Consider the following 27,154-nt stretch of genomic DNA (forward strand, 5'->3'; position numbering starts at 1 on the left):
GATACTCAATGAAACAAGTCAGACAGAGAAAAAGAAATACTGTCTAATCTCACTTACAAGTGGAATCTAAAAAGAAGTGAAAGGAGAGTGGGTTGGGAGGGTGGGGGAGATGGGCAGTCGGTGGTCAGAGGGTACAAACTCTGTTACAAGGGGAGTAAGTTCCAGGGAGCTAAAGAACAGCATGGTGGCTATAGTTATTAATACCATATTCTGTACTTGAAAGTTGGTAAGAGAGTAGAGACGGGGATTTCGTGACCTGGAGCGCTTAGCTACTGCTTGGGTGGTGATCATACTGAGACACAGAAGTGCCTCAAATCCACCCGCGGCACTTCTTAAACTTACAGGATGCCACGCCAGTCACACCTCAGTAAAGCCGCAAAAAACCAGGCTGGAGTCTGAAAGGTAGCGTCTTTAGAGTTTGTTCAATGTATTATTACCCCGTCATCCGTCCGGCATTCCAGGACCCTAGCTTTGGGGCTCTTCCGGCCTTGGTTCCCTAAGGACACGGGCTCCCCGTGGAGGAGCCCGACGTGCGCAAGCTCATGCCCAGCAGTGCGGTGAGGCTGGGGAACGCCGGGTTTAGAGAAGGAGGAAGGCACATGCCTACTTCTTCTTAGGTTGGTAGCCGTGTGTGTGCGTGTGTGTGTGTGTGTTTTCCTGAAATTCATCACAAACTAACTTACATTTACATTTAAATTAGGATGGTCCGAGTCTACACCGCCGGATTACCGTCCAGAGGGCCATTTCCGCGCTAGCCTGGGGGTGGGGGGCTGGTGCCCGACTCCTGACTCGGTCTGCCGCAGGGCGTGGAGGTCAGGTGGGGGCTCGGGGCTGACCTAGGATTGGTGGGTCCCCGAAGGTTGGGGCGCCAGAGCCGGAGCCACCACGCTTTGGGGCGAGTGCGCGGGAAAAAAAAAAAAAAAAACGAGGCTTCTGCTTGCTTTCCTTTGCCGGGCAGTCCCCAGGGTCCCGCGTCAGCTGCGGTGTGACCCGCGACGGGGCGGGGGGCCGTGTCGGTCTCCAAGGCCCCGAAAGGCAGAGGGACTGGGTCCGTGCAAAGGCGGGGAGGGCCGAGCGGAGCCCTCCAATCAGACAGCCAGGGGAAAGGATGCGGAGGGGGCCCCCAGCCCGGGGTGGGGCGCTCTACTCGCGCCCGAGAGAACCACGCATCCGAGCGCTCCCGCCCGCCCAGCCGGAGAGCCGCCTGCCTCCGCCGGCCTCTGCGCTCGGGCCCCCACTTCACGTTGGTGCGCTCCCCGAGCCCTCCGCCCCTAAGCGCCTTCCCCTGCCGTGGTTGCGATCAGCACCCCGGCCCCCGCCCTGGGAGCGCCCCGTGCCCCCCACCTGGCCGGTGCGCTCGCCCCCCTGCCCGTGTGAGCGAACCCCAGCGAACCCGTGTGTCCGTCCCCGCCCTGGGAGCTCCCGGCGCCCGTGCCCGGACCGGTGCGCGCGCCCCCACCCACTGGAGCGCAGCGCGCCCCTCCTCCCGGGGGCGGGTCAGCGTGGGCGGTGCTCGCGGGCGCGGGGCGGAGCGCCCCTCCCACTGCCCGCCGAGCCGGAACCCGAGCCCGAGCGGGGCGCCGACCTGGAGCCGGCGGGGCCCCTGGGTGCTCGCGCGGGGCGCCGGCGCTGAGCTCGCCCGGCCCGGAGCGCGGGCCCCGCCGCTGGGCGGCCATGAGCGCTGAGGCTCCGCCGCCCCCCGCCGCCCCCAGCGGGCGCCCCGGCCGCCTGCTGGAGCCCGCGCGGGTGAGTGCGGCCCCTCCGTGCGCCCTCCTCTCCCCGGGCCCCGTCGCCCTCTCCTCGCCGCCTCCCCTCAGCGCCTCGGCCACCGCTTCCCTCACCCTTTCCCCCCAGCTCGCCCCTCCGCCCCTCACGCCCCTTCCCCTCTGCGCGCCCCCTCCACCCCTCACGCCCCTTCCCCCCAGCTCGCCCCTCCGCCCCTCACGCCCCTTCCCCTCTGCGCGCCACTTCGCCTCAGCGCGTCCCCCTCTGCTTCCCGCACCCCCACTTCCTTCCCTGTTAACTGGGGCGGCTTGTGCCGGTGGGTGGGCGCTGGGACCTTGGGTACAGTGGGCGCACGCCCCCTGACCGCCCCTCTCTACCCCACCCCAATATCAGCACTGGAAACTGTGGATTTGCTGTTTAATGTCCTGAGGGGCTGGAGGGAAGCGCAGGGGCTTTATGGTCCGTGGGAACTGGGGTTTTCCAGAATTGGGCGTTTGGGGGTTGGCCCTAATTCCTTCGTGTGAGCGGCTCCTGGGTCCCAGAGTTTCGGAGGTGATTCCCCCCCCCCCCATGGGGCCAGGTAGGGGGTCGTCCCAGCCTGTCCCCCCTCCCCAGGACCTCTTTGTCCCTCCCTGGTGCTGGGTGGGGCAGGCTCCCACGGAATACTCTGGACTTGGGGACAGCTATGAGCAGAATTCCTAATACTGATGCTGTTTTGACACTTATTCCAGTCCTGGCCCCAAACAACTCCATTCCACCTTCTTATTTTGGAATAGCTAAACTATTGATTGACAAAAAACAGAAATGTTGGCTCAAACAAAAAACGAAAAGTTCTTGGAAGCCTTCAAGTTGTCACCCACAGCATAACCGAGTGTTCTGGAAACAGTCTGAGAAAGCAGCTGATTACCCAGGCCTCCGGAGGCTCTGGACCGAGAGACTCACTGAAGTGGTTTGCAGGTGCTCTGCCGCGGCTTCAGTGGGATCCTTCCCCACTGACCCCCTCATCCCATGAATGCCAGTAAAAAACGGATATATTGACCATCCTTCTTAGGATAACAGAAATGTTTTGAAAGACGATGGGTGGAAGGCTTTCACAGATTCCTACTGGTCATAATGCTTCTAAACTAAGGGAGTAGCAGTAACTATAATTCTTTTTTTTTTTTTTTTTAATATATAATCTGTGTAAAGATAGATGCTTTTTCCATCATGTTATGCATTTCTGGGATATTATCACAAAATTTTAAAATTCAGACCCAGGTAACATTCTGTGTTTATTTTTTAAAGTACTTTGTGATATGAATAGTTTTCCAGCCATTGCAGATGGTAATTAAACCCTACAAGATGTGCTTGGAGTAATTGGCAGTAAACTGCTTAAGAAAATAGAGAAGCTCGGGAGTGATAGGGTTTCCACTTTATTACAGCTTTGAATTTTGAAACGATTCCCCCCATGGTTAGAATTACACATTTTCCTGAGGTATTCTTGCACCAAGTCGGCTTAGAACCGTTGTACTTGTCGTGGAAGAGTTGGAGGGGGTTTATCACACTGCATAATCCACCCAGGTGATGAATTATTGGCAGTGACTTTGGGTTTTAAAAATTACATCAACTGCAAGTCCTCCACTAAATAGTCTCCAGTGTGTTAAGTGTTGACCACTTTAAGGCACTAAACATGGGTGTGCTGGTGGAGATGGGTTCTGTTCACCAGTTTGCACATGATGTGTTTAGTGCTTTCTTTGTAATAAGAGCCTCGATAATATGTGAATTGTACCTGCAAGTAAGCTTTTGTCAGGATTGGAGGCCAAATATTAGGATAATAATGGAGAGCATAGTAAGGCAAGAATACTAACCTTGTATTATTAAATAGCAAGCTGTGCTCAGTGCTCAGTTGAACTGCAGTGTGTGAAAAGGCTCAGCTTCTTATTTATTTAAACTGAATCTAAGTATCCGGTTTTCACAGGAAGTCTTTAAAAACATGAACATTCAGAGCATGCAGTCATGGTTTAAATACCTTGGACCTGGTCGGCCATTAATTTTTACTGGAATGGTTGGTGTCCAGACAACCATGCAGAAGTACTAATTTTTGTATCAATAACTCTGTGTAATGTCATTGAATTTGCATAGTTATTTAGTCATTTCTGTTAAGGAAGGAACTTAGTTTTTCTAATTAGAAAAACAATGACAAAAAAAGAGACTGGTTTTAATCCCATTATGTTTCCAGTCTCTGTTTTCTGAAGTCAAAAATGCAACACATTCTTTGTAATGACTGCTTGCTTGAATCATGGGAATCTGGCCAAACGTGAACATCTCATTCAGGGTTGGAGCCTGCTTTCTAGCCCTTTTCCATAGCTGTTCTGTGTTGTCTGCTCTTTCTCGCTTCAGCCAGTGCGTGAACCTGAGCCCCTACTCCCCCATGTCCCCTGCTAAAGTCCAGTGGTGGAGGAGCCGCAGGACAATGTGATGAGTGTATTCTGCTTCTTACGGTCAGACGCTGCAGCTGTTGATTACTATCGACAGCACATTTTCAGTTTCTAAATAACATCGCCTCGGTCCAAGGGGCTGGAAGCGCGAAGCAGTGAGAGCTGGCAGTGTGCTTGCTGTTCTCTGTGAGGAGCTTGCCCATTGCAAGGTGAGAACAGGTCAGGTCCCTTGAATGTGCGGTTAGTAATGGAACCACTTAATCATACTGTGCAAGATAATTTAAGCATGTCACCTCTAAGGAAGGCTGTCCCTTTGTTTTATGCTTTTGTTCCACGTTTCTTATCCTTGCTGACTCACCTTTGATTTCAACTGTGGAATTTCTGGTGGGGTCTATGACATCATAAGCGAGATTGATGTATTTTAAAATGGGCAACCACCTGGTTTAATCAGGAGGTTTGCTAGTGAACACTTTCACAAGATCAAGGTTAGAGGAATGCCTACTTATTGAGAATACCAGATGTTAAAATTGCCTTGTTTCCCAACAGTGCATGTGGAATGGCATCTTTCGAGAGCAGCATGTCTGTACCGACATGTAAGCACAAATACGGCTGCTTGAATTCCGACTTTAGCGTAGTTCAGCTTTGGCAGAGGCTGCCGTGGCGATGGCATGACGGTATGCTCCATCCAGGAAGCGAGTTACATACTGAGACGCCGAGCTCCTTTTGAATGGGAAGGAGGGAGGAGAGTCCGTGTTGTCCTGTGAGGAGGAATAGACTCACATCCCTGTTGCCTTAACTCTCGCGCAGGTGTTTTTGCTACAGATCGGTGAAGCTCACCTGTCCCCGGGGCAGCCTCTGGAAGGGGAGGGGCTCGCCAGGGTCTCAGTGCGGTGGTGGCAGGGGCAGGTCACTGGCCCTAAGTGGTCATGGGAGGGGGAGTGAATGGCCTGGAGAATGTGCGGTTTGGGTTCCTAAGGTGGTTTTGAATCTCCGATTCCAGCATTTGCTATTTAAATAGAATCTGCGGGTATTTTAATGAGATGAAATAAGGAAGGCTAATGCTTTTGGAGGAAAAATGCATGAGAATTTCATGGAAAAATGTATTTGCACTTTCAACTGGCGTGGACTTTTGGTTATCATCCGGCTGGTCATCCCGATTGTCGTTCAGGTTGTAGTTCTGGATGGAAGACTTTGGATTATTTTCAGTGAACACTAGATGTCACTTCTGCCCAGTGTGTGCTGACACAGGGGCCAGTTTGCCCTCTTCTATTTCTCTACCGAAGACTAAGCCTCCCCACTCGCCCTGCCCCAGACCCTGCGAGGCCTGACCCCCCCCACCCCTGAAACCTGCTGCCTCCCCACCACGCTGCTTCCCACTCTGCCGCAGAACCGTTTTCTCTCCCACATTGTCTTAGACGCCGAAGAAGTGCTGGGGATACTGTGATATGGTGAGTTTTCAACTAAATGATCGGGTAAAATAGTTGTGTTTTCTAAAACGTCTGCAGTTTTAGATCCTATAAATGTTATTATTAATGAGTTATGTTTAATTAAACAAAGAATTAAGATTTAGAAAAATAAACATGTCGACTTAGAGGACAGTCGTGGAAGATACTGTTGGAAAGGATGAGGACAGGTGGAAAAATATTTTAGCCCCTCCCGGACCCTCCTGCTGGGCTCTGACCCTGCTCTTCCTGTCAGGGTCTCCGAAGCAGGTGGGCTCCTTCATTCCTTTCCTAGGAACCTGGTACAGTGTCTGGTGATTGGTTACGGCCATATTTGTTGTTGTGAATGAATAAACGGGACTCTATCATGTTGACATTTGACATCGACTCTCCTTAGTTTTGATAGGCACCAAAACTCATTTGAAATTTGGACAAATACCGGGGCGCCTGGGTGGCTCAGTCGTTAAGCGTCTGCCTTCGGCTCAGGTCATGGTCCCGGGGTCCTGGGATCGAGCCCCGCATCGGGCTCCCCACTCCGCGGGAAGCCTGCTTCTCCCTCTCCCACTCCCCCTGCTTGTGTTCCCTCTCTCGCTGTCTCTCCCTCTGTCGAATAAATAAATAAAATCTTAAAAAAAAAAAAAGAAATTTGGATGAATATTGTACTATTACAGATACAGTCACCAACATATTAAAGTTCAGTGTTGTAAATATCACTGTGCTCATTAACACCCATTATTTATTTTTCCTGAACTTTTGTTAGACTCCAGCTCGGGAACACAGACACCCCTCTGGTATCCAGAGGGTTAGTAATTGCACTGAGGAATTAACTCATAAGGAAGTGACCGTAGTTATTTATATTTTATTCAAAAGTAGTTTGAATGACAAGTCGTAGTAAGAATCAAATTCCATCTAGAATGAATGCTCTTAGCGGGCAGATATTTTGTTGTCTACTTTATGAATTATTATAAGTAAAAATACAACCACACAAATGCACCCAAATTCTGTATTAGAATGTTTTTGTTCATTGAGCTAGTGTTTAGGAAAATAATCTGTACTTATAAAGTGTGACATAACTGTCAGTTATTCCTATCAAAAATTGTAACATCTTCTATGGAAAATAAGTAGTTTGTGTTTAGCAATGTTCACACAAAACCTCGGAGGAGAAAGCTTTCAGAAACAAAATACCAGGGATCTAGAGTATTCCAGAGAGGGGAAACCAGCTTCCCTTTCTGAAACAGAACCTACAAGATGAAAAGGGAGGCTGAGCCCCTTTCCCAAGTCTTCCCCTGAGTCCGATGCTCCCTGAGCTGCCTCTGCCTGGTCACTGCCTAGAGCTGCCACCTGTCCTCAGCCTCCGTCCGTGAGTCACGAGGGCCCCGTGTGTCCCCAGACCGCAGTCCGCCTGTCTCCTTCGGGCAGCAGGTTGGAACCACTGTTTGCTCCCCCCAGCACACCTCTCTCCAGTGCCACAGCCTCATCCCTTCCGCCTCAGGATCTTTGGGGAACCAGCCCTCGGTTACTTCCCGGTAACCTCCCCCTCCTCCAGGAAAGCGCCACACGGCCTCCCACGCTGTGCCTTCAGCCGCTGAGCTCAGACTTCTGTGTCTGCCCCCTGCTTGGCTGTTCAGTTAACATTTCTAAAACCAGTCTCATAATCTCAATCCTGAAACCTGGCTCTCTTTCTGTGTTTACATGTCGAGAATAACAGCACTGCCCACAGAGCTCACGGCATTATCCAAGCCCTGCTTTCCTTAGACTTCTTCTTTTTTTTTTTTTTTTTTTTTATTTATTTGAGAGAGAGAGACACAGCGAGAGGGGGAACACAAGCAGGGGGAGTGGGAGAGGGAGAAGCAGGCTTCCCGCAGAGCGGGGAGCCCGATGTGGGGCTCGATCCCAGGACGCTGGGATCATGACCTGAGCCGAAGGCAGACGCTTAACGACTGAGCCACCCAGGTGCCCCCTGCTTTCCTTAGACTTCTGATGCACTGGTGATCCTTCTGGTTGCCTCGTGCTGTTTTCTCTTCCTGACATACATCCCCATGTTGCCTCAGTCCCAGCCTCCCTCCCATTAGCCCTGCTAATTCCCAGCTGCTGTTGCAACTCTCTGCCTCCCCGATGGCCGCTTGCTTCTTCTCTTCCGCTGCAAGAGCCCCAGCTTTGTCCCAGCGTTCGGTGCTCCTAGGATGTATGGGCCTCCTTTCTACCATCAGGTTAAAATTTGAACCAACCCATGATTGCCTTTAGAAAGAACATGTTTGCACTTTTGCCAGTGTTGCTGCTTATCAGTGAATGTGAATATTTCCCTTCCTTTTAGAAAGAGACACAGACTTGGCGAATCATACACATGGTGCATAACAGCTGACACATAATGTACCAGCCAAGTCAATACGTATTTATCTGCTTTTAAGGATGTAATTTTGTGAAGCAGAGGGAGGAAGTTCTGTTTCTGGCTTTTATATTGAGAGCTTATATTTATCATTAACTATTTTGGCTTTGAATAAAATTGCACCTTTTTATTTTTGTTATAGCTACATTCTAATATCATTTTTATGAACAAGCAGAACTGTTAATGGTGAAATATCATTTATTCTATTTCTCATCTCTGTCCTGCGAAATGTTACCCTTAGTGATTTCTCTTCAGATAATTATACTTTACCAAATGGCTCTTATAATTATCTTAAGTTTTCTTTATGTACCGGGGAATATAAAATTACTTCTCGTACCATAAACCTGAGGACATTCAGAACCGGTGAGTTAGAAGCATCCCTTCAGAAAGCGTGCAGCATTGACACAGTTGTTGTTATCTTGATGAAAGAAAGCCAACTCTGGTTTTATTCCTGAAATTATCATGGTTTGTGTAACAAGGTAGAGAAATGCCAGCTTCTGCCCATATGTCACTAGAAATGCCAGGAACGCCCCTGGCCGCCCGCAGTGGGATGGAGAGGCAGAGCGGGCCGCGGAAGCTAGCAGCACACGGGGGTTTTCTCAGCCTCAAGGGTTTTCCTGAAGAATAGGCTCGGTGATGGCAAAATTGAGTGCCATTTGGAGCAGGTCTCTGTGGTTATTAATGTTCTGCACGTGCACGTACATACATCGTTTACAGACCAGTGTCTGAGCTGGGAATTGAGAGGCAGAAACAGAGCAGAGTGGTCCAGACAGGCAGCCCCGTGCAAGCCCGCAGTGCCACATGGGACGCGAGTCCTTCCTGGGGCCTGTCCCTGGGGATACGGTTGGGAATGTGTTCACAGACTGTCCAGAGAGGTCAGGGTTTGCAGAGAGTAAACACAGAAAACGCGACTGCAGACTTTTATGGTTGTTGAAAGGAAGAGAGAAATATGCTATCGTAGGGAGTAACATGTGTGTTAACCGGTTTAGTTATTATCAGCATTGCCAGACGAGTCACAGAGCAGTGGTGCAGACACGTTAGACTGTCTGTCCGGGAGAGCCTTTGAGTCAGCGAAGTTGGGAGCTGCAGAGGAGGGACACGGAGCGTCTTGGACTCAGGGACAGAGGAGCAGCTGTGTCTGTGGGGTTCTCGAAGGAGGAGCAGGAATTCCAGGAGTGTGTGCAGGCAGATACCACACACGCGTGTGCACACACATGTACGTGCATGCGCACACAGCAGACACACTGCACACGCGTGCACACACGCTGACACACTGCACACACATGCATGTACAGCAGACACACACTGCACACATGCATGCACGCTGACACACTGCACACACATGTACGCACGGCGGACATACACTGCACACACATGCACACGTGGCAGACACACTGCACACATGTGTACACCCAGCAGACTTGGCGTGCACACACAACATGCGCACCCTACATGCACATGCACACATGTGCACACACTGCATGCGCAGGGATCCCCCCACACACATGCACACTGGGTTTCAGGGCTCTTTAGGGGGTGTCTGTTAGAGCCGACATTTGCTTTTCTCCACAGCCAGTGTGAAGGGACAAAATCCAGACCCAGGGTCTGAAGATTTTCATACGGACAAGCAGCTGCTTGTGTGAGGAGAGCAGGTTCCCCTTCCAGAGCCAGTTGTTTATGGATCAAACGAGCAGTGTGTTTTACCTGCTTGAATATTAGGTTCGGGGAGGTCGAGCAGAACCTTCACTTCACCTCTAAGTGAATGAGGCAGAGCGCACGTGGAGGCCTGTAAGGGCACGTGGGATCTTAGCAAGACTCCTGCTTCTTCCTCGTGAGCAGAGTGAGAGATGAGGTCCAAGTGTCAGAATTTAAGTGAGAACTTTTCCCTAAATGTGCGAAATGTGCTCTCTGGAGTGTGACTACTCCTCACCTCCCTCCCAGCTGTGCTTCTGTCATTCACAACCTCACACGTTAGCATCCTTGGGACCTGCGGTTTGTTTTCATGCTAACCTCGTCTAGCTCACGTTGTTTTAGGTTGCTAACTGTTCTTTTACGTGTGCCTTTTCAGCGTCTCTCCTGGTCCACATATTCTGGTCTATTTTGTGTTCTTGGCCAGCATAGCAGAAGGACTAAGGGCCCAAAGCTCAGGTGTGAATTGCTGTGTGACCGTGGGTGGGTTACTGAACTTTCCTGTGACTCACGGTTAGGTGGGCAGAATCACAGTACCTCCATTAGAGGGTTCTAGTCATGGCCCCATTTGTAAACAAGTGTGTTAGTAAGTGTGTAACAGGGGGTGTTAATAACATCTGCACACACGTGTTCACTACCGTTATTAGGCAGGTTTCATTAAAGGTGAGTCATTATCAGAGTAAGACTATGATGCCTTCTACAATTTGTATTCCTAATTTTTTTAATAAGTCGCTATCTTAAGAGCATAGGGCCCAAACTTTGATCTTGCGTGGTTTGTGGGGTTTTGCCCTCATGGGGCCCTTTGGCTGTGGAACACACGGTAACATGTGGCATTTCCATGTAGCGTCACCTGCCGTCGCTGGTACAGCACACAGTCCTTTACTGGCTAGAGGAGCAATGTGGTGCCACATGGCTCTAAAAACGCACACTCCTGAGTCCCTGTTTCTGCTGGGATTTTGCCCCAGGAGTTAGCTGTGTTACAACTAATTGCAATGGATTTTTCTCAGTAAGAGAGTTTCCTTAGGAGGTCACCCGACACAGATGGGTTTTTGCTTGTGATTTTCCAGTTGTCAAATGTGTCTTCCGTAGTCGGTTGAGCAGTGGTTCCCAAGAAGATACACCCACACCCTAAGAATCGCTGGAAAGTTACGTGGCCACAGGTGGGATTAAGTGAAGGGCGCTGAGAGGAGAAGCTTGTTCTGAATTACCTGAGCGGACCCCAAGTATGAGGACGTGTGTTCAATGGAGGGAGCAGGGGAGTTTGGGGGCAAACACACAGAGCAGAGGGCAGGTGAACAGGGAGGCAGAGACGGGGTGATGCGGCCACAAGCCTGGGAGCGGGGAGAGAGGGGAGCTTTCATTTTGTACGGATGGCCTCCAGGACAGGCTTCTTGTTTTCAGCCACCGGGTTCGTGGAAGCGCTGTCACGGCAGCCCTGGGAAACATGCGTCTTTAGTAAAGAACACAGTTTGCAAGGGATTGAGCACAGACCCGAGGGCAGCGTTAGAAACACACAGCTGCTGACACTGGCTGAGTGTTCTGGGCGGGCGCTCCTCAGGGGTCCCTCGCCACCCGGCGCTGGCCACGGTCCTGGCGTCTGTCCTGGACCCCACACTCTGGTGCCCTCGGCATCGGCCTCCCTCCTGTGCGCACCCCTCGGAAATGCCGCTCCATGCGGGACCTTTGAATGGCCATGTCTCATGAAACGAAAGGAAACAATAGGAAACAGAAAATCAGAAATCAGGAGGGAATCATGGGGATCTCCTTAAATCACCTGTTTTAAACTTGGGTCGCCACTGCAAGCTGGGGACAGTTCCTGGGCCAGATGGGGGGCAGCCGTGCCCCGGGCACGCGTGGACACGCACGGCCTGGAGGTGCAGGGATAATGCAGTCGAGTGGTGTGTCAAATTTCCAAATTCTGCACCCGAAGCTGGGTTTTGCTTAAAAACTTTACAGGTATAAATTGAGTTTTAAATATGGGAAGATACCTATATATCTAGAAAATGATTATCAGTTAACTCTTGAAGACTAAGGTTTTTAAAGAATTTTTTTCTCTTCTGAGTTTGCTCAGAGCTGTATTTCTGAGGTACCGTTTTTTCAGTATTGAAGATTCAAACATTTTCAATTTTCAGTTTAAAACGCTAAAATATGTGGTTTAATAAATTTGGAAAAATAGCATATTTCATTTCTTGGAGAGATTCCTTCATTTTCCGTATAAATATTTGTAAATAAAGTATTTCGTTGTTTAACTTTTATTCTGTATTTTATCACAGTGGTGACTGTGGTAAGTACAGAATGCAGGGTTTGGCTGTAAATGTGGCGTATTGTTTAATTCTGCAAAAATAAGACATATTGGTAAAGTTGAACAACTGAAGCTTTGTGAACTTCCTACAGTTGTTCTAGAAAAATCTCTAGAGTTACCATTATCCAAATTTGTGTTTAGGATCTGAAATGCAATGGGAACCAGGGTTTACAACTAAAATCTGTTGTAATCCAAATAAATGGCATTTAAAAAAGAAATTGGTTCATGTAAAATCCAGGGGGATATTTAAAAAATCATTTGAGCTTCAAGAATTTTTCCTCTTTTAACTTTCTGGATGTAATACAAGTAAAAGATAGTATTTTATATTTTGATGTTAATATAGTTATAACGTCAAACATTCTTAACGGACACTAGGATGTTGGAATAACATTCACCTAAAACCATTGTGTTTCTCTAAGATTTAAGAAATTGGAACCTAACTATGAAACACTAATAACGAACTAAAAGAGAAATGACACACATGTAAGACTTCTTCTCTGTGTAGAGAATACATCATCCTAGCGACTGAGATGAAATGGGACAAAGTAGCTAATGACATAGCGAGAGAGACAATGCTTAGTGGATAAGATTTAATTATATTTAAAAAAATTCATTTCTAAATTGGATAATATTGTATTTTAAAATGAATTTGGTATGAAAATACGTAACATGGCAGATTAAGTGACAGAATACTGAAATGATCGTGTTGTCTGCAAATAAGGATGCTGTTCTTTCTCTGTTAGCAATCTCTAGTCCTGTATTACCTGCTTTTCCCTATCGCGGTGGGCAGGCTGCCCGTACGACATTGAGGTCGCCCTGTTCTCTCATCCTAAGGGGAAAGCATTGTCATTCATCATTGTGCATGTGAATGCATGTCTGTTGTAGATGCTTTTTCAGGTTGAGGGCATTCCCATCTCTTAGTTTATTGAGATTTTTATCAGAAGACATGCAGGTGGTGTGACTGGGCAGTCTACAGGGCTGGGTTTAGGTTCCAGTCTCTTTGGAGGCATGGGTTCAAATCCCACACTGCCCAGATGCACTTTTCTGGTGGCCTGTGCACTGAATAACTCATCAAACAAAACAAAACAAAACAAAACCTCTGGGAGGTTTTTATCAGACGTACGTGTTGAATTTTATGGGATGTTTTTACATCTATTGAGATAACATTGTTCTTATTATTAATGATTAGGCTGTTGATGCGGTGAATTACATTAAATGATTTTGAATTACATTAAATGATCCCACCTTATATCCTAGGGATCAACCCCACGTGGCCACAGAGTGTTATCATTTCATATATGACTAGATTCAATTTGCTAATATTTTGTCAATGGGTATTTGTGTCTGTGTTCATGTTGGATGTTGGTTTATGCTGTTCTTTTCATGTAATGCCTTCTTCTGGTTTTGGTGTCAGTGTAATCCCATGAGCTGGGGAGCGTCCTTCCACGTTCTCAGAGACTGTCTGTGGCATGTTTTATTTCTCTTCTGGGTACAATCCACACTGAATGCTTGGAGCTCGGGCTTTCTTTGTGGGATGATAAGTCACTACAAAGTGGGCGACTCTCAGAGATACACAGTCCACAGGCTGGAGCTGAAGGTCATTGGAAAACAACTTCTAAAATAGAGATATTTTGGCCCAGCTGAATATATTTATTGTGCAACACATGTAACACATACCAGTAAAATTATCCTGAACTTCTGAATGCACGTAAGCAGCTGGAGGGGTAAGGACCCTGACTCTTTCTTTATGCTCTCACGAGTGAGTCAACCCCTTATGTCATTTAGGGTAAAGTTTCCTCATCTATGAAATCATTTATAAGGATACACTTGGTTGATGATGTTGGTTGATTATTCAACATCATGTGCTCATTTTTGAACATTGAGTCCTTGGTATGTCGCAGGCTCAGGACAAGGCATTGGGGGCTCAAAAATGCATAAAGCAGGGGCCCCACTCTCATTAACTCAGTTTCATGGGAAAAAATGAAATGTAATTAAAATATTACCATAAGCTGGATGGTTGGCTGGTACACTGGTGCTCTGGGGGAGGTCGGGGAGGAAAGTAAGCCTGACTTCGGGTACGCGCTGATTGCTGGGGTGTAAATACTACAGTGGCTGATTTCAGGCGGCTGATGGTTAATTACCAGTTGGTGACATTCCCGAATACTTAACAGTCTGCTCTCCTGTGCTGGCACAGGGCTGAATTCCATGCCGTGATCAAATACAGAAGGTCCGCAGACTCCAGGTGGATCAGTCAGGATGCTGGGATAGCTCTTGGGGAAGCAGAGCTGGTGTGTGCCTCGGCGGCTCGCGAGGACGGGCAGGGATGCACTTACCTGTCCTGGCTCACCGAGCGCCTCTTTGTGACCGCTGTGTCTTTGGGATTGTGTGTTAAGTGTCATATGATCCGTCAGGGGCCTCCTGGGAAGGTGGAAGGTGTCTTTAACACACTCAGTTGTTTTGTTGCCTAGGAATATCTTCCTCAGAAAACGGTTTTAGGAGAAACTGTGGTCTTTTTCTAATCTCCTTTTTGAAGATATTTCCCTTTCTCGAAACCGCAGGACTAGGAGCAAATCATTCCCACTTGTAATGCAGATGCGTGGGTTACTTTCAACAGCCAACCAGGTGATTTTACACTCAAAGAGCTTGTCACTCTTAATGTCCTTTTTGCAACCTCTGAATCTGTCGAAGGTCACAATGTGGACACCTTTGAACAAAGTCATTGCTGAAATTTACAGAAAACAGTAATTTGATTGATATTACATTAGAGAAAATAGCTTGGGAGAGAATCATGCCACTTTTTTGGTTATGAATGAAGTAGATATAATCACCATTCAAAATTTCTAGTGGAACAAATTTTTACAAGTCCGATTATTTTATAATTTTTTGCTTTCTGTAGAGCATCTGTGACTTCTCCTGACTTGTATGCTTGAAATAAAACCTATCTCAAATCCAGAATAATCATATTAGCCTCTTTTTATTTATACTTAATTCTTAACCACACACAGACACACACACACACACACACACACACAGACACACACACACACACACACACACCAGTCTGACCAAGTCTTACTGCATTAAATGTGTCAGATTGTGTTTTCACGTTACAACTCAGTCTTAGGAGTCTTCTTTATAGGTCAACAGGAGATGATTTTCATAGTAGACTTAAAAACATTCCATGATCATGGAAAAATTTCTATTTCCTGCAGATCTGGGTGAAAGGTAGTATCCTAAGGACACGGAGTATTCCTGAGTCATGGGGACAGTGCCAAAATAGAGAAAAAAAATCTGGATGATAATATCTACCTTCCCATCCTGTTTTATATTTAAGGTGAACATAAAGTGAAATTTTGGTTTATCATCTATTTACCAAGAATATAGTGGTTTCTACAAAGCTCATATATTCTGCCAGATGTTAACCTGAATTATTTTAGCTCCATGAACTACTTGATAAAAGTGTAATTAAATGGACAGATGCAATATTTTTATGTTTTAATGAATAAAAAATAAATGGATATAGTAAAACCTTGTTTTAATATTTGGTGTCACAAAAAGAAAATACTCTTAGTTTTCCTTGAAAGGAACACGCATGCACATGTGTGCATATAAACACACACATGCATACATACACATGCACACACAGGCATGCACACATGTGCAATACATACCTGCACATTTACACAGATATGTGGGCGTGCACAATACACACCTGCACATGTTTGTACATGTTTGCATATGTACACACTTGAACACAGCACACATACACGCTTGTGCGTATACACACATGCATGTACACATATATACGGCTGTGCGTGCACACACATGTGCATACATGCACATGCATGTACACTTGTCTGTGTACACATGTGCACACACACAAACCTCTGCATGTGTGCACATCTATGTACATGCACACATGTGCACATGCATGTACACATGTCTACATACACACATGCATGCATACACACATCTCCTAAACATCGTGTTTACATCCTGCATTTTGTCCTCCTGGAATTGCCTCTTCCATGTGGGCATCTGGCAGGAGTGCGCAGTGTCAGGAGGACATCGCCGAACTGTCCGTCTATCTGAGCAAGGCAAGGAGAGGGAGAGTAGACCACTGTTGAAGTTGAGGTTATGGTGACAGAAAACCCACAGACGCTACCTATTCGACCGGGAATGGAGCCCATGGTTCTCAGTTGCTGCACTCGGACCTCATGTCCACAGGTCCAGAGCTGATTGTGTAATAGCAGAGCCGGAAGTTTATTAGCGGGATTTAACAAGGATTGACGTGAGCCTATTTGTTCCTTTTAAGGAGTTTTCCTCAACAGCACTAGAATAGAGATAATACACTCCACACAATTTGCCAGGAGAGACTTCTGGGCAGAAGTACATTATATGTCATTTTTCTTCCCAGGAAACTTTTCATTTTTTTTTTTTTTTTGGAAAGCAATCACCTCAATTTGTGAAGATACAAAATCCAATCATCAAGTGTTGCCAGAAAGCCAAATATATATAAATCACATTCATTCTTAGACACAATCTGGCTTCTGAAGAAAAAAAATTGTATCTCCTGACAGAAATGGGTCCAGCCCCCAGAGGAACTGCCTTTTCTTCAGTTACTGTGTACTGGCTTCCAGAAAAGAAAATCTACCAGAACATATGTGCCTGCTTCCATTAAATGTAAAGACTAGGTGGTGTTTTTCCTTTTTGGCAAACGTTGAAACTGGCAAGAATGCATTTTATGCTAGAACAACTTCTGTAACGAAGATATTTCCTTCCTCCTAAATAGGATGGTTTGTTGGCTGACAGTACTCCTTTCCTTCTCTCTCAGTTGGCCTTTTCTTTTCTAAGAAGTGGAAAACTAGCTCCTTGACTTGAATTTTGGGGCCAGTAGAGGTGATAACCACTACACACCTGTTTTGGGGAGCTTGCCTGTGCTGTCATGTGCTGGTCCAGGCAGAGAGATCCCAAAAGGTTTCAAATCTCCCAACCAAGGTGGTGTTGATTTTAACATCAGAGGATATCTATAGAATAATCTTATTTTAAAAGAGAAACTGACTTGTGAGAAATTGGTTCCTCAGAACTGCGGTCGGAAATTCGGCTTTTTCTCTGGTTGATTCTGTGTGAATGCTTGCTCCCCGCAGGTGGAGTGACCCCTCCAGTGCAGGGCCCCCGGGAGCACCTCCCCTGACAGAGTCCCAGGCTGCCTGCCTCCTCCGCCATTCTTTGGATTAATATAAGCGTTGCTGCTTTATCATGAACCCTCATAGCTACTTGCCTTAATTTTCTCACAGGGGTTGTAAATAGTAAGGTCAGTGAACATCATCACAGTTTCATACATAAGAAAGAAAATAGAGGAAATTATTGTGTTCAGAGATCCAACATGTTTATTTTTTTTCTGGGAATCGAAGCTCAGAAGGGAGAAGGGGGGGAGTGCCTTTTGGTTTATTTGTTCTTATTATTTCTGGGGTGCGTATCACTGTGTAATACGCATTTCCTATAATATCTGTGGATTCTCCCTGAGAATAACCGTAGAACGTATACACGCATCTCCGTGTGTGCATGTGGTGAGGACATTGGGGTGAGACTGTGTTTGCCAAATGTCCTTTTTCTGGTGGCTTCAGGCGGAGGAGTGGGGACAGGGAAGCCAGCCGCCCTTGGGGGTGTGTCTGAGCGCCCCCCGCCCCAGGCTCTGTGAGGGGTGCTTCCAAAATCTCTACGGGATCAGCGTTCTGTTTCCATTTTTTAAAAAGATTTTATTTATTTATTTGACAGCGAGAGAGGAAACACAAGCAGGGGGAGTGGGAGAGGGAGAAGCAGGCCTCCCACAGAGCAGGGAGCCCGATGTGGGGCTCGATCCCAGGACCCCTAGATCATGACCTGAGCTGAAGGCAGACGCTTAATGACTGAGCAACCCAGGTGTCCCTCTGTTTCCATTTTTTAATGTTGGCAAAGATGCCCCTTTATGTGAATTGACCTACACTCAACAAGATCATGTAAATTTAAATAATTAAATTGTGCTTTCCGTGGAGAAGCCCTATTTAGTAAATGCTGTGACTGAGATTGCCCTGGTTAGGTAAAAGAAAGGAAAGCAGATAAAATACCGAGGGAGGGTCTGGACAGCTCAGGGTGAGGCAGGGATGCACCCTCACACTGACATCTTTTAAAATAGCTGACCCCCGCCCTTCAAGTGTCCGGGATTCTGTGGAAGAGCCAGGGAGGATTGCTCTGTTAGCGTGCAGGACATTGTTTTCTTCCTTAAATAGAGGACTCGATCATTTGGTAGAAAAGACAAAATGTAGCCCTGTTCTAATTAAAGCACAGGTTGTGTTGTTTAAAGAAAATGTCCTCCGAATTCCTGAAAGGTAAAACATGTTAGAGAAACCAGTAAATGCTTAGCATTTTTAGAGTGCCTATTTAAGAATATTCTTAAAATATAATAGTTTTCTCTCATTAATAGCTTTAAATTAAAATTGAAATATTACTTTTATCTACTCCATAAATGAGTGAAGTATTTTATTGTTATGGTTTATGTACATGTATTTAACAAATAATTTTTTGGCACAAATTTTTGAAACGCCGATTACGTGCTTGACCTTGAGCCGGGAGCGTCGGGGAAGCGCGGGCATTGCGGGAGACGGAGCGCGTCTGCAGGAGGCAGCGGTTTTGTGAGCAGGGGAAGCGCGTCCGCAGCAGACAGAGCTGGGTGTGCTCCGTGGGGAGCCCGGGGAGGTGGAGGTCTGCGGGGCCTGGAGCCGCTGCATGAGGATAGTCTGGGAAGGAAGGTCAGCCTATGTGTTTGAAGCCCTCAGAACTGGATGTAGGCAGGCGTGGTGGGCAGGTGTGCGTCCTCATCCCAGAACCCGGGACATGTCCCTTCGGGTAGCCAGTGTTGGCCATTGTGAAGCGCTTCGGGACCATGAGATGGGAGAGGGTCAACCCCGGGCCTGTAAACGGTGGTGGGAGGGTCTCCGGAGAGAGGTGTGAGGGAAGGGGGCTCAGAGGGAAGCTGCCGCCAGCCAGGGGCACAGGGGGCCCCCTGCCCAACACTGGGAAGCCACGCTAGGGATTCTGTGGCAAGGACGGAGGGCTGGTCTTAGGGGGCCCCTGGGCGCAGGGACAGGGGGACAGCGTCAGCAGGACAGTCATCCCTGAGAAATAGCCTGGAAAGGGGTGGTCATGGCTGTGCTGGCTCGGTCTACCTGGCAGGATGGGAGGTGCAGAGGACGGTCGTCCTCCCAGGAATGAAGCCATTTCCTTGCAGACCAGCATCCCGCGCTGCCCCACAGGCAGTCTGTGGGTGCTTACACGTCTTGAAATGTCTTCAGTTTAAAGTCTGCTGCTGACATTCACGCCCACATCACCTAGAGATGGGGACCCGCGTGGGACGGCCATCCTGCCATCTCAGCCACGGCAGGGACCAGCTATCACCCGTCTCCCAGCCGAGCCTCGCAGCAGAGTGCTGAGACACGGTCAGTGCTGACGAGGGAGTCTCAGCTTCCGTGTGTCCTCGTCCCCGACTTCTGTCTCTAGAAAGCACCTGGGAACCTGAGCGTGATGCTCGTCTTCTGCGGGGCAGGGGTGTTGAGGTGGGCTTCGTGTGAAGTAACACTGGCACGGAGTCATGTAGTTTTACCAGTTTTGACAAATAGGATGGTGCCCCACTTCCAGAAGCTGGCATTCTGCTGGTCTCCTTGCAGCGAAGCCTCTCCCGACCCCCCCGACTCCCAACCCTGGCCTCTGCTGGCTGCTCTCCTACCCACAGTGCGGCCTGTTTCCGGATGTCTTGTGCAGGGAATCGTACAGCGTGCTCCTTGACTTACTTTAGGCAGGCTTCTTTCACCTAACATGATGCTTTTGAAACAGCTTGAGACTGCAGGCACCAGGGGCTTGTTCCTTGTTAGGGTTCGTGGAGTGGATGCATCTTGGGGGTTCAGGCTCTTCAGCTGCTCCTGGCTCTGGGCGGCCACTGATACCACACCAGGAAGGGCTCGTGCACACACTCGCCGCAGGAAGGGCTCGTGCACACTCTCATTGCAGGAAGGGCTCGTGCACACTCTCGCCGCAGGAAGGGCTCGTGCACGCACTCGCCGCAGGAAGGGCTCGTGCACACACTCGCCGCAGGAAGGGCTCGTGCACACTCTCGCCGCAGGAAGGGCTCGTGCACACTCTAATTGCAGGAAGGGCTCGTGCACACTCTAATTGCAGGAAGGGCTCGTGCACACTCTCATTGCAGGAAGGGCTCGTGCACACTCTCATTGCAGGAAGGGCTTGTGCACACATTGCTGCAGGCACAGCGGGAAGGGCTCGTGCACACACTCACTGCAAGAAGGGCTCGTGCACACTCTAATTGCAGGAAGGGCTCATGCACACTCTCGCCGCAGGAAGGGCTCGTGCACACACTCATTGCAGGAAGGGCTCGTGCACACACTCACTGCAGGAAGGGCTCGTGCACACTCTCATTGCAGGAAGGGCTCGTGCACACACTTGCTGTGGGCGTATATGTTCACGTCTCTTGAGCAAACACCTAGGAATCCTGATTGCTGGGTCTTACTTTAAATCGTTTTCCAAAGGGCTGTGCTGTTCTGTATTCCCACCAGCAGTGAACGAGGGTCCTGGCACTCCGGGTCCTCGCGGTGCTTGGGGACACGGGACGGGTGCCCTGAATCTCTTCCACGTACGTGTTTCCCGTGTGGATAGTCTTTCATGAAGCTTTCATGAAGGGCTTGCCCTTTTTTGCATTGTTTGTCTTGTTATAAATTAAGCTGTAAGGTTTCTTTTTATATTCAGGATGAAAGCCTTTTGATTATATTTTATCTGTTTTTTACTGAGTTGTCTTTCCTCATAAATTTGAGTGGTACAAGTTGTATACTTCGGAGTGATGACTACAAGTTATCAGACCTAAGACATGTATTTTGCGCAAGTTTTTTTCCAAGCTGTTTTGTCTTCTCCCTTCCTTAGCCCTGCCTGTCATAATGCACACGCTGTTCATTTCACTGAACTCCAGTTTACCAGTTTTCTTTCTTCTTTTTGTTTTTTTACTGCTCTGGCTCCTCTTTCTTGTGCTGAACCTGCCGCCGTAAGTTTCTGTTTTGTTCTTGAAGCTTTATACATCTTACTCTTACATGTAAGTCTGGGATCCATTTGGGGTACTTTCTGTGGAAGTCGTGAAGTGTACGGATTGGGGTTCATTTCTTTCACAGATAGTTCTCTGATGGTTCCAGCAGTGTTTTTTGAAAGTCTACCCTTTCCTCATTAAACTTCTTTGGCCATTTTAGTAAAACTCTGCAGGCCCCATCTCTGGGTGTATCTCTGGACGACGCTCATGCGTACATATGTGCACACATATACGTGTGCATGCGAGTACATGCATTCCTCCTATACCAGCACCACACTGCCGATTGCCATAGCTTTCAGGAAGCTCGCGATCGCCTCCGTCTCCCGCCACACTGCAGTCGACCCTTGGACCACACAGGTTTGAGCTGCGTGGACCCACTTACATGTGGATTTGTTTGTTTTTGTTTTTGTTTTTGTTTTTTTTGATAAATACAGGATAGTGCTGTGAATGTATTTTGTCTTTCTTATTAATTTCTTAATAACGTTTTCTTTTCTCTTGCTTACTTTATTGTAAGAGCACGGAATACGATATGTCTACAAAGTAGATGTTAACCTACTGTTTATGTTTTGGGTAAGGCTTTGGTCGGCAGTAGGCTATCAGTGGTTAATTTTTAGGGGGGTCAAAAGTTGTGCGTGGATTTTTGACTGTGCTGGGATTCATGCTCCTCGCCCCTGTGCTGTGCAAAAGTAACTGCTTACAGAAATCTGTATGTTTCTGCTAGTAATCAGATAATTTAATACTGAAGACAGAGAAAACCAGATGGCATCTTCATTGTTCCATAACTTCAGGGATTATAGCTAAGTTTCCTGGAAGTCTGTTGCAGGTATTAATGTCTAATGAATTTCAAGGATGAATGCCAGTCCCTCAAATAAATGATTTAGTTTTCTAAGTCATGTGTGACTATTAAATATAGTCTATGTAAATCACAGCTCTGAGGGAGAAGGAGGTAGAAGAGAAGTTATAAGTTCTATAACATGTGCAAGAACAAAACTATGACTCTAATTCCAAAATTAACAGTGTATACTGTAGTTACATTTTCCTCCCCAAAAGTACCTGCCTTCTTGTATTAGGATGCTTATATTCACTAACTCACTGGAGTCCTTTTGGTTTATTTTATTTGCCATAATCCTCTTAAAGCTTTTGACTTCATAATCATGTGTTGGGATGTGAGGCAATTTTTTTCCCCCCAAAATAATGCCCGGTAGTAATGTGGACTAACCATAGAAATTAATGTGTAGCTGAGAAAAGGCATCCGCCATATGTAATTCAAAACCAGCCAGTTCCACTGGGTGGGCCCAGGGCTGCTTTAGGACATGACTCCTTCCAGTGAGAAGACCCAGCTGCTTTCCCAGAAATGAGTTTCTTTGTTGTCATCATGAGACCCGGCATCAGTGATAAGGATGGATCCCCTCACAGTTCATGATAACCATCAAGAAACAAATAATGAGAAGTTTCCCGGGAGACCGTACACATCTCGTTGCCTGGAGATTAATTTGGGGGGTGGATTAGTTGTGCTCTCAGACGGCAGGGAGAAGACCAGGAGGTCCCTGCTGCTCGTGGGGGACTGGAACAGCGGTAACATTACTTAGCCAGGGGGTGAGTGTCTGTGGTAAGGCACACTGTGCAGATGAAGAAAAGGACATTCATTAGGGTTTCATGTAGAACACAACATATTTTTGTATAAATTACCAGCATCATGTGCCAAACTGAAAAGCAAACATTGGACTGTTTTATAGAACAAAATATCTTAAAATGCATTAGCAGAAATAAGAAACAGAAAACAGATGTAGAAATTGAATTAGTGATATTAAGAAAACTATGATTTCTAAGAATACAGAGCCAAAAAAAAAGACAAATATGATAAAGAGGATAAGAGATAAGGAAGACAGGACGAATTCTAGATATTTCTATAGAAGAAATCAAAGAAATGGAACAGAAACAGTAATCAAAGTACAATTACAAAACTTTTTTGGTACAGTATTTATTTCTGGCATCCTCAGAAATATACTATTGACATTAGGAATTTCAAAAGTAAATGAATATAAAAACTTCAGGAATTCCTGCAGAGCAAAGTAAGTAAATCAGTAAAATAAAATTAAAACGATGATGATGGTTAACTGAACAGTATTCACCTTTGCTCAGAATTCAACTCTGAGCCACCAAGTGACACTTTGGAAAGAGATTGTGACCTGGAAGTGTCCACCAGCCACGTTGTATTTCCTGCGTCTGGGCCTGGAGATATTGCCAGGTTAGTTTAATGAGCTTCACTGCGCCTGGCATTTGGGCAGAGCCTGGCCAAGTCTTTATTCCTACTGCTCTTTATTTTCTTTATAGCAAATGTGTAATTCACACACCATACTCTTCACCCACAATGCGCAGTTCGGTGGTTTTAGGATATTCAGAGTTGTGCACTCATCACTATAATCTGCTTTAAGAACTTTTCACGCCCAACAAAAGGGGCCCCAGCCACTGAGCAGTCACTCCCCATTATCCGTCTCCACAGGTCCATGGCAACACTAACCTACTTCCGATATGGATCTGCCTGTGGTGGACATTGTGCATTAATAGGATCACATAGTGGTGTTTGTGACTGGCTTCTTTCCCTTATCGTCATGACCTCAACGTTCGTCCACCCTGTAGCAAGTTTCAGACTTCAGTTTTTGTTATTGCAAAATATATTCTATCGTATCACATCCTGTTCTTGGATGTTTGGGTTTCTCCCCTTTGGGGCTACCATGAATAATGCTGCTGTGAACATTCGTGGGCAGGTTGTTGAGTGGACCTTGGGGTGGAATTGCTGGGTGTCATGGACACTTTGTGTTTAGCCTGTTTGAGGGACTGCTCAGCTGTTTTCCAAAGATTTCCAGCTCTGTTTGATTAGTTTTAAAGTCCCTACAGTCAGTTCTGTATCTCTGAGAGCTCGTAACGAAAAGCGTATCATGAAGGTTGAGCCATTCACATCCCCCCGAGCAGGATGAGAGAGTTCCAGCTTCTGCACATCCTTGCTAAAACTTACTGGTATTCCTGCTGAAGAAATTGTAGTCAGCAGAGGGGATGTAGTATCGTAAGTGGCTTTGGTTTTCATTTCCCCAGTTAATAAAAATGTTAAATATCTTCCCATGTGTTCATTGGCCATTTGTATATTTTCTTAGGAGAGTTGTATATTCAGATCCTTTACTCATATTTTAATTGAGTTATTTGCTTTATTCAGTTATAAGGTTTTTAAAAAATATTTTGCATGTAAATCCTTTGTAGATATAGATGTATGGTTTGCAGAAATTTTCTGCCTTTCTGTGGGTTGTCTTTATTTTCTTCATGGTATCCATGACAGTTTTTATTTTGGTCTGCTTTTTCTTTTGTCACATATTCTTTGGTGTTTTATCTGATAAACCAGTGCTTTTCCAAGGTCCTGAAGACTTACTCCTGTTTTCCTCTAACACTTCTATAATTTCAGTTGTTACTTTTTGTGTAAAGGATCCATTTTGAGTTAAGTTTTGTGTATGGTGTAAGGAAGGAATACAAATTCATTTTTCTAGATGTGGATACCAGGTGTCCCAGCAGCATTGGCCAAAAAGTCTATTCTTTCCCCCATTGGATTGTCCTGTCAGTCTTGTTGAAAATGAATTGGTCACGTATGTGAGGGTTTATTTTTGGATTCTCAGTTTTATTCCATTGATCTATATGTCTGCCCTTGGAGACCTTTATATATATCCTCATCCTTTTGCTAGCACCACACTGTCTTGATTATTGTTCCTTGCAGGAAATTTTGAAATTGGGAAATGTGAGTTCTCCAGTTTTGTTCTTTGTCAGGATTGTTTTGGCTATCCTGGGTCCCTTGAATTTCCACGTAATTTTAGGATCAGCTTGTCAATTTTTGCAAAGAAGCCACCTGGGATCTTGATAGAGGTTGCATTGAGTCTGTAGATTCAATCAGGTGATTGTTGCCATCTTAAGCCTTCCGATCCATGAGCATGGATTCTTTCTATCAACTTAGTTTCTTAATTTCGTTTTTAGATTACTCATTGCAAGTGTATAGAGATACAATTGATTATGTATTGATCTTGCATCTTGCCACATTTCTCAACTCATTTATTGGTTCAAATAATCTTTGGGTGGATTCCTTAGGATTTTTTGTTTGTAAGATGATATCATCTGCAAATAGAGTCTTAATTTTTAATATAGATGCTCACTAGTTCTTTTTTAATTATTAAGGCTTTTTTTAGAGACGTTTAAGGCTCACAGCAAAATTGAGGGGAAGGTACAGAGATTCCTCATGTACCTCTGCCCCTCACATGTGTACAACCTCCCCGACAATCAACATCCCCCACCAGAGGGGACGTCTGTTACAATTGCTGTTTAAGGCTATGTCATCATCACCCAAAGCCCATAGTTCACCTTAGGGTCCACTTGTGGTGTTGTAAATTCTGAGTTTGGGCAAACAGATCATGAAATGTGTTCATTGTTATAGTATCATACAGAATAGTTTCACTTCCCTGAAAATCTGCCGTGGTGTGCCTGTTCATCCCTGCACTCATCCCCGGAGGGGAGCGTGAGGAACCCCAGGAAGCCAGTGCGCTGGGACGGGCAGGTGGAGAAGGCAGGTGAGCTGGGGCAGTGGAGGCTGCACGTGGTCAGGAGGCCTGGAGCCCAAAAAGAGAGGAAGCGGTGAGAGGTGTGCAGAGCGGGACTTGGCAGGACTTGATCATGTCTGTGTTTTAAAATCATTTGGGTGCCTGTGGAGGAGGGATGGAGGAGGACTCAGCTAGCTGCAGGGGCCCAGGCAGCGGCTCAGCAGACCCGTGCAGACCGGCGATGTGGACGCCCTGGACCAGGGCCACGCTGCCGAGAAGTAAAGGCCCTCCAGGCTTTGGGAGATCCTGTTTGCAGGTGCTGGTGCTGGATGGGCTGCAGTGTGGCCGAGGGCCCCTTGCTCAAGGGGATGAGAGGCAGAGGAGAAACACTTGGAACAGAACCTCCATCTGCATGGCCTAGTGGGCCTCCGCCATGCACAAATGCTGTGCGGTGGGTTATCCCCGGGAAACTGACTTCTGTACTCACACTTCTAGACGTGACATCTCTCTTGCACTCAAATGTTCAAAAAGTGTTCAGAACAAAACTTAAAAGGATTATGTAAAGGCTTGTAGAACAGACTTTTAGAGCAGATTATAAAACAAACTGTAAAGAATCAGAATGAAAATTTGACTACATTACAGTGAAAATCTCTACATATACATAGATATATTTTTGCCTTTTTTTTCCCCCAAAAAGACAGCATAGCTAAGATTAACTGACAGACCATATGCTGGAAAAGCATGTTTCCAATTAATATACAAAGGATATATTTCCATATTAGGGAAATAATTAAAAATTAATAAAGAAATTTTTAAAAAGCCCAGTGGTATAAACAGGAAATCCAACACATGGAAATCTCTAAGGGCAGTAAACGTAAGTGAGGCTCAGGTGGCTCACCAGTGATCAGGGAAATGTAAATTCTCGTTAAGGATAAATTGCTCCACCCTATGAGATTGAAAAATAAAAACATGTTAATCCCAAATGTTGCCTCTTCAGTGGATTGCCAGAGACTCAGACGCAACTTTGTAAATCTTTACAAGTGTTGTGAGGAGCAGTCTGGCTAAAGGCTTGAAAATGCTCATGCTTTATGCTGCAGACGGTGCATTTCTAGGCGGGTACCTGACAAGTCCCCACTCTCAGCAAGGACACATGTCAGATTGCTTATGATCACATCATTTAAAGAGCAAAACACTGTAAATGGCCTGGATGCCAGACAGTGCTTGTTTATCAAGGATCAGAGTAGAGTACTTCCTGATAGAAATAGCTCAGGATTACAGTCCAGGAGACTGTGCATGTTGTTTCGGTTCATGCAGTGGGATACCATGCAGATGGCCCGTCCATAACCCATGGGGATGGCACGACCCTACCCCGTGAGGATGGGGTACCACATGGACGTGAGAATAAATGAAGTGGGTCTCGCTCTCTGCGCATGTCTACACTGAGATAGCAACGTGGATGGCAAAGGAAGCTACAGTACAGTATCCTTCCTGAAATTTTAAG

General features: G+C 46.6%; 1 protein-coding gene across 5 annotated transcripts in view; it reads left to right on the forward strand.

The window, feature by feature from the left end:
* The first annotated feature begins 1,579 nt into the window (after window positions 1-1,579).
* SNTG2 (syntrophin gamma 2) overlaps window positions 1,580-27,154 on the forward strand; it is a 218,882-nt gene continuing 193,307 nt past the window's right edge. For 4 of the 5 annotated variants that reach the window (XM_078055883.1, XM_078055885.1, XM_078055884.1 and 1 more), the window contains exon 1: window positions 1,580-1,746. In XM_078055883.1, coding sequence (XP_077912009.1) covers window positions 1,675-1,746 — 72 coding nt within the window. In that variant the 5' untranslated portion in view covers window positions 1,580-1,674. Of the gene's footprint in view, window positions 1,747-4,338; window positions 4,352-5,557; window positions 5,591-27,154 lie in introns of those variants that run through there. The other variant, XM_036081595.2, reaches the window with a different exon arrangement.

This window comes from Halichoerus grypus, chromosome 10, assembly GCF_964656455.1.
Source record: "Halichoerus grypus chromosome 10, mHalGry1.hap1.1, whole genome shotgun sequence".
Lineage (NCBI taxonomy): Eukaryota > Metazoa > Chordata > Mammalia > Carnivora > Phocidae > Halichoerus > Halichoerus grypus.